This window comes from Chrysochloris asiatica, unplaced genomic scaffold, assembly GCF_000296735.1.
Source record: "Chrysochloris asiatica unplaced genomic scaffold, ChrAsi1.0 scaffold00033, whole genome shotgun sequence".
Classification (NCBI taxonomy): domain Eukaryota; kingdom Metazoa; phylum Chordata; class Mammalia; order Afrosoricida; family Chrysochloridae; genus Chrysochloris; species Chrysochloris asiatica.
In genome coordinates this window covers 17084799-17097841 of record NW_006408551.1, presented here as the reverse complement: position 1 = coordinate 17097841, position 13043 = coordinate 17084799, and the positions used below count along the sequence as shown (strand labels likewise).

Sequence of the window (13043 nt, the reverse complement as noted above, 5' to 3'; positions counted from 1 at the left end):
GGTGTATTTCAAGTACCAATGTAGTAACTCATGGTAGACAACCTCAGCAGAGCTTTCAGGGGTTCAAGGCATAATAAGAAACAAAGATCTGGAGCATTACTTCCAAAAACCAGCCAATTAAAACCCTACAGCTCCCTGTAGAACATTGTTTCATTTGGTGCCAGAAGATGCAAACATACCAACCGTCATGAAGATGGAACACGACTACGCAACATTTGATTCTGTTCGACGTAAGGTCACCATGAGTCAAAGTCGACTCAAAGGCATCAAGTAACACAATCACCAGTGCTTTTGTATTGTTGTTACTGTGGTTTTTCTACTCATTATCAGTGGAGTCCTAGTGTGGCACTATGGGCTAATGCATCAGACTGCAAACTCGTTTGAACTGCAAGGTCGGTGGTTCAAACTCACCAACTGCTCCTTGGAAACCCTGTACAGGGTTGTTATGGGTCAGAATCAACTTGCCAGCACTTAACAACAACAACTCATTATCAGTGCCGTTTCTAATTGGACCAAGCCATCCTCAGGCCTAGCCCTAGCATTTGTGGGCCCAACTCCATCCACATCCCTTGGTTACTCCTTGAGCCTGGGACCCACATCTGGTAAAAGACTCCATTCTCAGGTGAACAAGCTGGAGTAAGATGCCCTCGCACTCCCTGGAGCCAGACACTGAGCCATCTACACAGGAGATTCGAGGCTCTGACTTTCTGGAACTTGTTCTAGAAAGGGGTAGATGCTCAAACAGAGGAGGGCAGGAGCCATATGACCTGGCCTCTCCTGCATGGGCCTTGAGGATTGCTATAAGAATCCGTTGAAATAATATGTGTGGATGTGCTTTTAATGTAAGATTTTAGTATTATCCTGATGGCCATGATCTCAAATTTGGTTGAAGTCTGTGCCCTTGTACAAACTAATACCAGCCATACACACGGACAGGTCACTGAAGGAGTCTTTCTTCAGTTGTTCTCAGAAGCTGACCATAACCCCTTGCTTATTATGTTTTAGGCACGAGTTTTCAGGCCTCCGGATACAGCTTCAACACCTATGACTGGAGGAGCCCGAAACAGAGAGGAAGTTTGTCCCCAGTCACCAAGCCACGAAGCCAGACGTACCCAGATGTGGGGCTGAGTAATGAAGACTGGGACCGGTCCACAGCCAGTGGGTAAGGTTCTCATCCACTGCTGCTATGTCAAAGGCAACTTGGTGGTAATTTGGGCCAGATCTGAACTTCTTAACTTCTAAGGACAAAGACTGTTGGCATGGGCTTCTTGAAGCTGCCATCTTTACCCATCACCCATTTCTGCAGACAGGAATCTAAAATCTAAAATGTGTCTGCCTGAAGCTTGGGCACCACCACACATGGCACAAGAGTCAGGTTCCCCGAATGAAATAATAGTCTCACTTGGCAAAATAGACTTTATATAAACGATATGTCCTCATTTTGTTACAACTCATCCCTTTCCTCTCTAGTTTCACATTAAGTTGCGTTAAAAAATTAATAAAGACACTTTGAGGGCTACATAGTTTTAACTAAGAAGTATAGTTAGGCACTTTGTTCCTTACCATGGTACTTTAAGGACATCATAAACGGTAATAGTGCTCAACTAATTTTAAATGTTTATAATAAATAGAAAAAAATGTATATTATTTCATAGAGAAAATTTACTTATTCTTTGCCTGTAGATATAGAAGCTGAAATATTCACACTAGAACCACATTGACACAGCTCATTCAGCCATAGCCCTGAATATCCTGAAACTGCTTAGTAACACTGTGACCCATTGTTTCTTTTCTTACAACCCTGCATCTCCTAGAGCAAACTTAAGGCTCCCTAGTGACAAAACAGTTAAGTGTGGCTTCCAAATAAAGCCAAGTCCAAAGTGAGGATGCTTTGTTGTTATTGAGTGCCATTGTGTGGTTTTCAACTCGTTGTTGTTGTTGTCATGTCTGTGGAGTCAGTCCCGACTCACAGTGACCCTGTACAGGGTTTCCGAGACTATAAATCTTTACGGGAGCAGAAAGTCTCATCTTTCTTCCACGGAACAGCTGGTAGTTTCAAACTACTGACCTTGCGGTTCGCAGCCCGATTTGTAACCACTACGCTACCAGAGCTCCTTAGCGACCCAATATGATAGAGTAAAACTATCCCATAGGATTTCCTAGCTTCGATTCTAGCTAAAAGGGCTGCAGTTCAAACTAGTTGAACGCAGTTCAAACCTAGTGGTTCTTCAGCTCCTCACGGGAAAAAAAAACCTGATTCTGCATCCCTAAAGACCTAAAAAAAAAAAAAAAAAATCCTCTTGCTATCAAGTCTATTCTAACTCATTTCAACCTTATAGGACTCTTTATTTTTAAGTGCTGTCAAGTCATTTTCAACTTATAGTGACCCTGTATGGGGTTTCTGATAGCGACTGTAAACCTTTATAGGAGCAGAAAGCCTCATCTTTCTCCCGCGGAGCGGCTGGTAGTTTCAAACTGCTGACCTTGCGGTTCACAGCCCGATTCGTAACCACTATGCTACCTTAAGCATTACAGGCTAAGAAATCCTATAGGATAGTTGTACTCTATCACATTGGTTCACTATGCGTCGAAAACCAACTCAATAGCAACAAAGCACTTTGGCCTTGGACTTGGCTTTACTCAGAAGCGACAGTTGCAAGAAAGACAGCCCTAAAATGAATCTCTGTATGTGTGTGAGATGAAGGAGAGAGATTCTGGACACAGACAAAAAGCAATTATGTTTGGCAAGTTCTTAACAAGACTGTGCTTCTCAACACCAGTTTTGCAGGGGCTCCTGACAGTGTTGAGGTGGAACAAGAAGAGAACTTCTGGTCTCAAGCGCTGGAAGATTTAGAAACCTGTGGACAATCAGGAATTCTGAGAGAACTTGAGGTAGCCTCAGCCCTGCTATTTAACTGTATTGTTTCTACATTCATTTTTTTTTGGTCCTTTTTAGTTCGCATTTACCACACCAGTCATTTAAAAGCTTTAACCCCTTTCCACAGGAGAAAGCTGACAGGCGTCTGTCTTTGAGAAACATGACTCTCTTGGTACCTACCCTTTATGTTTGTATTTTTGCTTGTGAAGCTGCCTCCCCTTCCCCCTTGCCCTCTGGAAAGTGATTTGATTTTATATGATGCAGTTGATAGTATTTATTTCCCCATTTCCACACTCCCAAGCTTACTGACTTGTGGCTTCCGCCATTGCTCCCTGCTAACCCTGACTGTACATGTTTCCCACCAAACCGCTAAGGAGCGAGCTAAGTCTCCCAGCAGTGGCGCATCTCATCCTCTTAGTTGCTTTAGAAAGGTTTCTTTGGCATGTTTTCATTTGTACCTGGTATAGAAATTAATTTGGTCCTTAAGAGGAACATAAGAGGAAATTTTATTTTACTTGTCTTGCCCTTAAGTAGATTCCAATATAGCTGGTGGAAAAGGCTGATCTGTTTTATAGGCAGCCAAAATAATACATAGAACTTCCCTGTTCGGTGCAAATCCTGATTTTATATTATCCTTTAGTGTAAATTCCAGGAGGAGTGAGATGTCGTGTAATAGTTGAACTCCTGGTGGGCTCTTTAATCAAAGCCATGAATTTGCTGACAGAATTCACTCATTGGTCTAGGAAGTCCTGGACTGTTTCCTTTTATGTTCTTTTTAGTTTTCTGAGCTGTGAAAAATAAAGTGGCAAAGATCTCATTTTTAGTTTGATGTCATATGGGGTCCCAAGTCACCATAAGGAATGTGAATGGCATAATTGGGTGAAACTCTTGCGATTCTAAAATGATTACTCATCTTTATATTTTTTTGCTTCTCGACTGCATGTGTGGATATTTTATGTGATTCTAATGTTTGTGAATCTGCAAATTGAGTTGTAAAGGAAAATATTAGTTTGACTCTAAACATCACAATCTTACCTGGCATGAATTTCAGCTTCAGAGCACAGTTAAAGGATCTGGAGATGGATAATGCTATAAAACTTAAATAAATCAAGATGTCAGTTTTTGATTCCTTTTTATGAAAGTTTCAAAAAGAGTAGAATGTATCAGTATCCGATGGCTTATTTAAACTCTTACCACTTCCTGTATGTAGAATGATCAGGAAAAAGAGCCCAAACTGAAAAATGGGCACAATTCGTAATTCCCAAGCATACCCCTGCTTTTGAAGGCTGGTTTTAGCCTGTATGTCTTTAGTGTAGTGGTTACGAATCAGGCTGTGAACCTTAAGGTCAGCAGTTCGAAACTACCAGCTGTTTTGTGGGAGAAAGATGAGGCTTTCTGCTCCTGTAAAGATTTACAGCCTCGGAAACCCTATGCAGAGTCACTATGAGTCGGAACCGACGTCACGGCATATAACCACCACTACTCCTTTAAAATTATTCTTTGAATAACTTCTTTTACATAGTGGAAAAAGATGATAATGGAAAGTAACAAAATGAAGTTGTTACTTTTACCCAGAAATTGAATTATCTCATAAAAATAAGAAATTAAGTTACAACAACCTGTAACTGTAACTTAATTTGAGGCAGGTATAGTCCTTGAAAGTATAGATGCAGACAGAAAATGGCTTGAATTTATAAACTAAACAAAATAAAAGTCCTCATCAAGGGCATATGACTGATAAATTCATAATTAATTAAAATCTTATTTATAATTTTGTCACAAAAAATATTCATCATTAGTTTAAATGAATGCCAACCCCTTGACTAAAACTATTCTTATGTAAAAGAAAAAAATTGGAGGTAGGTTTCTGTATGTGATATTTACATCCAGTATTAAAAAGAAAACTTTACTATAACAATAATAAATGTAGAAGATTCTCTAAGACTAAAAATGATTAGAGTTGGCATGAAAATAAATTAATTTCATTATTTTTCCTTACTGCTAGCAACAATTGCAATTCAACTTTAGTACTGAAAAAGCAGTTTTAACAAAGGAGAGAATTTCTTGCTGTAGGGACTTCACAAATTACTTAACTTCTCTGAATAGATATTTCTTCTTTGCTAAAATATTGGGAATATAATGCTTATGGAGCACTTAACAGGGTACATGGCACAGTAATAAATGTTCAATAAAAATTAACTTTATTATTATTTTGCTATTTCTTGATGAATTAGCATGGATTTAGCTATTAGTTGGCCAATATCATAGAGATGCAAGCTTCTGCCAGATAGCGAACTCTCAGCTGCCATTGGAAGAGTATGTATTTATGACTTATGCAAAATGAAAACAGGCTATGCAGCTATGCTAAAGTAAATCCTGTGTTGTTATCAAATGCTGTCAAGTCCGTCCAGACTCATAGCGACCCTACATAGGGTTGCCAAGGGTTTTAAATCATTACAGGAGCCAAAAGCCTCATTTTCTCCCACGTAGCAGCTGGTGGGCTCGAACCACAGACATTGTGGTTCGCAGTCCAGTACTTATCGTATGGAGCCACTGCCCTCCCAAAGTAAACCCTAGAAAATTTAAACTATTTTTAACCTTTTGTTTTCCTTTTTATATTTATGTTTGTATTTTAATGTTTATATTCCTTTATGTTGTTGCTGTGTGTTGTCAAGTCAGTTCCGACTCAGAACAACACTTTATAAGAGTTTCCAAGAAGAACTGGTGGGTTTGAATTGCCGACCTTGTGGTTAGCAGTTAGTACTTATCCTACAATGCCACACAAGGGCTCATATTCCTTTATGATGTTTGATGTTGCCATTGCCTGTGTTATTTGGGGAATTTAATTTAAAGCTGGGGCACAAAGACTTAAGCACTCAACTATTAGCCAAAAGATTGTGAGTCCAAAATTACCCAGAGGCACCTGGGAGATCTGGCCATCTGCTTCAGAAAGGTAACACCCTTGATAACACTAATTCATTTGAGTTTTACATTTATCAGAGAAATCAAGCCGTGCTTTGAAAGCTAGAACTAAAAGCTTACATCATAACCCTTTCTAGTCAGTTTGTAACTTTTTCTATAATTGCTAAGACTTATTTAGTGGAACCATTGTCCCTAAGATATAATAATTTTTTATTTTCAAAGTGTTTTCTGCTGCTCCCATAAAAGATGAATATAAAACATAGATATTAACAAAGCTAGTAATTAATCTAAGTCAGTAAAAACCATAGATGATGGTCAGCGCAGCAAGAAAACAATCATTGGTGCCATCAGTTACAGTAGATTTAATAAATAAATGGTATATGTGAGTTACTCACTACCATCAAGTCTGTTCCAACTCACTGAAAACCTACAGGCCAGGGAAGAATTGCTCCATAGGATTTCCAAGACTGTTTATTCCTCCTGCAGAGCAGCTAGTGAGTTTGAACCGCCAACCTTGTGGCTTGCAGTCCAATGTGTAGCCCACATTGCCACCAGTACTCCTTACATGTGAGTTGCTGTCATTGAAATAAATGTTCCCTAACACCAATAAGCCAGAAGTTTAAAGGTTTTGATAAGCTTTAAAAGGGGGGTTTGGTGGTGGTGTGCCATGGAGTTGGTTCCAACTAATAGCAACCCTGTATAGGCAGGGTCGCTATGAGTCGGAACCGACTCCATAGCACATAACAACAACAATAGGGTTTCTGAGGCTGTAAAATCTTTACGGGAGCAGAAAGCCTCATCTTTCTCCCGCAGAACCACTGGTCGTTTCGAATTGCTGACCCTGAGGTTAGCAGCCTGACTCGTAACCACTATACTACCAGAGCTCCTTTAAAAGGGATTTTACCAGATGTAAAGTATAATATAGCTAATAACTCCTACATTTGTTTAAATATTAAGTTGAACTACATGGAATTGTTGCTACTCTATGGTTTTCTTGACCTACAAAATGAGTCTTATGTTGTTCAACCTAAGGCCAAAGAGCAGTGCAGCCAGGTAGTCAAAAGGGTTGTGTTCTCAGATGACTAGGGTTTCAATCCCAGACTGTAGGGCAAGTTACATAATTTATTGTCCATGAATTCTTTTCCTTAACTCATATGGAATTATCATAATTGTGTTGTTGTTAAGTGCCATCAAGTCAGTTCCGATTCATGGCAAACTCGTATAGGGTTTGTGAAGATTAGGTGGTGGGTTGGTCTGCCAGCCTTACAGTTAGCAGTTGAGTGCTTATCCTATAGCATATCTACCATACACATAGTATCCTAAGTATTAAATGATAGTCTACACATCCACATGTATAGAACTTTGCATGTTAGTACTCAATGATCCATAAGGGTAAGAATGTTTTTACAATAACAACTTTTGTTTTCAAAATTATTAGGGAAATAAAATAAATCAGGATATTGATATTTATTTGTTATTGTTTACAACAGACTTGGATTCCTGGTAGAGCTTTGTAGGATCAGCACTAGACTGTGAACTTCAAGGTCAGCAGTTCAAACCCCGCTCGCTACTCCTTGGAAACCCTTTTACAGGGTCACTATGAGTTGGAACCGATTCACCAGCACTTAACAACAACAACAGCAACAAACTTAGATTTATGCCTGTGTGTGCCAATTCTTGGCTGTCACTCAAAGTATCTTATTAGTAGTATGTGTCTAGCGGAACACCAAGTGAATTTTGGAATTATAAAATCTCAGAGATGTAACAAATGAAAACTCTACTCACTCTATAGTGTTTTAGATAGTGCTTTTGGCTGATTTTCTAGCTATGTGCCCTTCGGTAAATCAGCGTCTTTGTGCCTCAGTTTCCTCACCTGTACATTAGAAGGAATAACATTGTCTACCTCCTAGAGTTGTTACGAGGCCTAAATGAGTGAGTAAATTCAAATTATCCAACAAATGAAGCTTCTGTTATTAGTTGCATCCGTATTAATATAGATAAGTAGATCATGTAGCTAGTATACAGCACTTGTGTCCTGTTTCCATAATCTAAGTCATATTCACTGATGCTAGTTTATCTTTAAACAGCTATCCTATCAGGGACCACAGAGTTACCCAAGTATGACTTCCAAAACAATTTCTAACTATGAGAAACGAGTATCCCTAACAGGCTGTTGGTTTCAAATCCTTCTCATGCTTCAGTTCTGAAGCTCAGTCCTGTTTGATGTTGCCATTGCCTGTGTTATTTGGGGAATTTACTTTAAAGCTGGGACACAAAGACTTAAGCACTCAACTATTAGCCAAAAGGTTGAGAGTCCAAAATCACCCAGAGACACCTGGGAGATGTGGCCATCTGCTTCAGAAAGGTAACAGCCTTGAAAACACTATGAAGTCATTCTACTCTGCACTGAGGGGGTTGCCATGAGTCACAATTAACTCGATAGCAACTAACAATGACATTTGAAACTTAGGAAACTTCCCAATAAATGGTAATATTCAATACAAGTCTTAACAGCTTTTAAACAAAGGATAGAATTCAGTAACATAATAATTGATTATTTATTAACCTCTCAATAAATCTTATGCTGCAGCTAAGATTTACTGAGATGATCTACAAGTCTCCCAGATAGGCTACTTGGCGTAAGGAGAAACAAAATATAAGCACTCAGTAGGCACTGTATATAATACATATATAATATGTATAAGGGGGTTTCAAAAAGTTCATGGGAAAATTCCATTATCTTTTCATTCTATTTTTCCATGAACTTTTTGAAGCCCCTCATCTAAGTGTGAGCACTCTTATTGATCCAAAGAAGGACCCCTCTTCTTTGGATCAATAACGCCTTTCCAGCCATTTGTTAGCTTCAGTTGGAGTTGAAGACGACATTGCAAATAGAAACAGCCTGGCCCCTATTGAGAAACTCTTCATTCATTTCTGTAAGATGTGTTGAGTCCCATCTGTTAGAGCTCATTTCATGGAAAGTTAATGCTTAGAATGTAGTTGGTAGTAAGCAAATGTTAGAGCTTTTCGATTTGCTTCAAAACTGCCAGGGGTGGTATTTGATTAAATAAACTTCATGACTTAAGTACTTAAATTAGATTTGAGATATACGTTATAAATGTCACTTGCAAAGTGCTTTCCCATCCTCTTGTGGTTCAATTAGTACATCCATTCTCCAGCCTTTGGATATGCCCTGAAGAGACTGTATTTTGATTGGGCAAAGGGAGAAATGTGCTTAATGTTGAGCCACCAGACCTTTCCTTTAGTCCATGACTTAATTGTTTCTGAAAATTGTTAATGCCACAGGCAACAATCATGTCGGGGAGCACGATGAGCTTGAATCATGAGGTCCCCACACCTCGCAGTCAGCTGGGACGACAGGCCAGCTTCCAGGAACGGAGCACCTCTCGACCGCACTATAGCCAAACGACTCGGAGCAACACCCTGCCCTCAGATGTAGGCAGGAAGTCTGTAACACTGCGAAAAATGAAGCAAGAAATAAAGGATATCATGTCCCCGACTCCTGTGGAGCTGCACAAGGTCAGTAAGCTTTCTTCTCTTTCCTTGCGGTTAGATTTAGTATTGTTCTCTGGTAGTGTAGTGGTTACGAATTCGGCTGCTAAACTCAGGGTCATCAGTTCGAAACTACCAGCTGTTCCACGGGAGAAAGATGAGGCTTTCTGCTCCCGTAAAGATTTACACACAGGGTGCGCGTCCTGATGCAAGGACCATAATGACATTTTCCTATGGGCTCAGCCAAAGAAAGAAGCCAAAGCTTAACAACAGAACTACAAAGACCTTCTTGTTCTCAAAACATGATCTCTGGGAGGTTATTCTGAAAAACAGTGTCAACTGGCTTTCAAGCAATGTATTTATCAAGAATGTATTTAATTATATGAAAAAGATGGACCAAATTTTCTCTGAAAAATTTGAGACTCCAATGTCACCTGGAACTTTGATGCATTGATCTATTAGTCTATGAGATGTCATTGGAAAGTGGGGAGGATTCTTCTGAACATCAGAATGTACTCATAAATACACTGAAAGGGAGATTCCAGTTCAATGCAGGAAGGCTTCGGTCTCTGGTAGCGTAGTGGTTACGAATCGGGCTGTGAACCTTAAGGTTAGCAGTTCGAAACTACCAGCTGCTCCACGGGAGAAAGATGAGGCTTTCTGCTCCCGTAAAGATTTACAGCCTCGGAAACCCTGTACAGGGTCGCTATGAGTCGGAACCGACTCCACGGCACATAACAACAACAATAAGTAGAAGGTTAAGCTATTTGGGAGTTCTCTGAGACATAATTTCATTGTCTTAACCATGACGCAGTAAGCTTTGGCTGTGTTTCTTCTCTATGACATGTTATCTTGTTAACAGGCTTTGGGGGTCCTTCCTTAATGGCATGTCCCATACTATAAGGAAGTAAACAATGGAGTTTTTATGGATAGTCTTTCTTAACGGCATGTCCCAGGATGTGGCTGCTCAGTTATGTGCCCTGAGCCTGTCCCACAGATCTTTACAATTGCTTAAGTAAGCAGGCCTCAACATTCCTTAAGGTTTAGGTCATACAAGACTTCAGTCAGCAAGTGGTTCATGTTTAATCCTGATTTCTGGGCGCCCTTTTCTCCCTGCTTCAGTCTCACTTTTATTCACAGAAGAAGAGTGTGATGTGCCAAGGTGATTAAATCATGGGCTTTGAAGTCAGATTGGTTCATTACCTGGTTCTACTGACTACCAGCCAGATGCCCTTCAGCAAGTTGCTTTGTCTCTCCATGTCTCATTTCTGCTCCTATTAAGTGAGGGCAGTAATAGCACCTAATTCCTTGGGTTGTGAGAAGTAAATGGATTAGCACCCATAAGGAGCTTAGAATGGGGCATGACAAAGTCATTGTTTGATATATGTTAACTGCTATGACGATGATTTATTAGTGAGTTTGGATGTTATAGTGAAAGCGAGGCATCGCCATTAAAGCACGTTAAGAAGAGGAGAGAGACGATCAGGTTTGTTTTAAAGTATGTAGGTGGGAGCAAGGAGAGTGGAGGCAGAAAGACGACTTCTATAAATGTAGCCATCTTGCCTCATTTCAAAATGAACATAAGAAAGGTCACAGGTCTTCAGAGGTTACAAAAATGAGTAAGTACAGTCATTAGGAAAAAAGAAAAATCCATTCATTCAATAAACATTATTGAATACCTACTGTGTGCCAGATACAGTTCTAAACTTTGGGGACACGTGGCACTGGAGAAAATTGATGAGGCCTCTGATCTCATGAAGAGCCCCTGGGTGGTGCAAGCAGTTACATACTTGACTGCTAACTGAGAGGATATGGGTGGTCATACCCACCCAAAGGTGCCTCCAAAAAAAGCCTGGTAATCTATTTCTGAAAAATAAATCCTTGAAAACCCTGTGGAGTACAGTTTGATGCTGACCCACATGGAGTCAGTTCTTACTTGTTTTTCCATTTCTCATAGGCTTACATTCTTCTGGATAGGAAATATTTTTTAAAAAGAGAGAGAAAACAAATGCCATACACTAGAGTATTTCTCAACTGACTTTTGTTGTTAATGCAGCTCAGAGATTTCATGGTGTATTCTTCTTTAATAAAATACACCAACCCACAATGGATTCTGTATAATCTACTGCTGTTATAAGCATACTGAACGCTCGAACCTACTCTATTATCTACCCAGCAATTCTACTCCCAGCAGAATGCCAACTGTGAATTAGTTGTGTGATTTCCCGAACTTGCTTCTATTTGTATTTTAATTATATTTGCATCAATTAGTAGCTATCACATAACTGATGTATCTGAAGTGCAAAGAGAACAATTTGGGGTTTTGTTTTTGTTCTTTAAGATAATTGATTTAAATATTTTGAAAAACAGAATAAAGAAGCATCACAAAAAAATAAAAAGCAAAAAAATCTGTAGCATTAGGGATAAGTCAGACTACTGGAAAAGACTGTAAATTTTCAATTAAAAAAAAAAAAATCCCAAAGTATTCTGCATTTAATTTATTTTGCAAGTATCTTCAAGTCCCCAGTTAGGTTTTAAAGAATCCCAAACTTGAAGTGCTGGTGTGGTGCTGTAGGGTAAGCACTGGACTGCTAACTGCAAGGTTGGTGATTCAAACCCACCAGTCACTATGAGTAGGAACTGACTCGATGACACTTAACAACAACAGACTATGGGTGAATTTATTTTTAAGAAACTTTATAACTCCAACCAAATTCCATTCAACCCACCAAGCATTTATGTAAGCACTTGAGTATATCTGAGGAGCCCTGATGGTGCAGTGGGTTAAGCATTTGACGGCTAACTACAAGATTTGCTACACTCTGGAACTTACTGCTACTACAAGGAAGACACTAGTACTTTCTAGCTCTTCCTTCCTTTCTCTCTTCCTGTTCTTTTTCTAATGCTGATCACAGTGAACTAATTTCAAGATTTGTTAGTGGGTCTCAACCACCAGTTTGAAAACTACACCTTTAGATGGCTGTTTGAGGTGTGGTCCTGAGCATCTGTATCATGATCACATTGGTACTTGTTAAAAGAGAGGTTCACCCTGGAGTCCTGGTGTGGCACACTGTGGGCTAATGCGTCAGACTGCAACGTCATTTGAACTGCAAGGTCAGTGGTTCAAGCTCACCAGCTGCTCCTTGGAAACCCTATACAGGGTCACTATGGGTTGGAATCGACTCGACGTCACTTAACAACAACAAAAGATCCACCCCAAAATGACCTTAATGGCACAGTGGGGTAAACTTTGGGCTGCTAATCCTAAGGCTGACAGTTCAAACTCACCAGCTGTTCATTGGGGGGAAAGATGAAGCTGTCTGCTCTTGTAAAGATTTATATTCTCGGAAATCCTAAGGAACAATTCTACCCCGTCCTCTAGGGACACTATGGGTAGGAATTGACTTGATGGCAGCGAGTTTGGGGTTTGGGGTTTTGACTATATCTGAGTGCTATACTGTCCTTGGGAGGCAGAGTAGAGAAGACACCCATACCATCATGGGTCTGGACAGAAAGAGTAGGATAGTCCACCTTCATCTTGCCAACCACAGACTGGGAACTGCAGACTTCACGACAGTCAGAAGTTTCTGACATTCTAGAATGAGGAACGCAGACTTAACCCTATGCCACAGGCTGGCTGGGTCATCTTACATTTTCCACTTAGTAAGCACTAATCTCACTGTCACACGGACTGACAAACACTATTAGGAGTCCTGGAGTCCTGGTGTGG

At 39.9% G+C, this 13043-nt stretch overlaps 1 protein-coding gene across 2 annotated transcripts in view; it reads left to right on the top strand.

Moving 5' to 3' along the window:
* GRIP1 (glutamate receptor interacting protein 1) overlaps nucleotides 1-13043 on the top strand; it is a 383565-nt gene that overhangs the window by 333518 nt on the left and 37004 nt on the right. The window contains exons 19-22 of one of the 2 annotated variants that reach the window (XM_006859528.1): nucleotides 1006-1162; nucleotides 2781-2892; nucleotides 3006-3050; nucleotides 9107-9340. In XM_006859528.1, coding sequence (XP_006859590.1) covers nucleotides 1006-1162; nucleotides 2781-2892; nucleotides 3006-3050; nucleotides 9107-9340 — 548 coding nt within the window. The remainder of the gene's footprint in view (nucleotides 1-1005; nucleotides 1163-2780; nucleotides 2893-3005; nucleotides 3051-9106; nucleotides 9341-13043) is intronic. The other variant, XM_006859529.1, reaches the window with a different exon arrangement.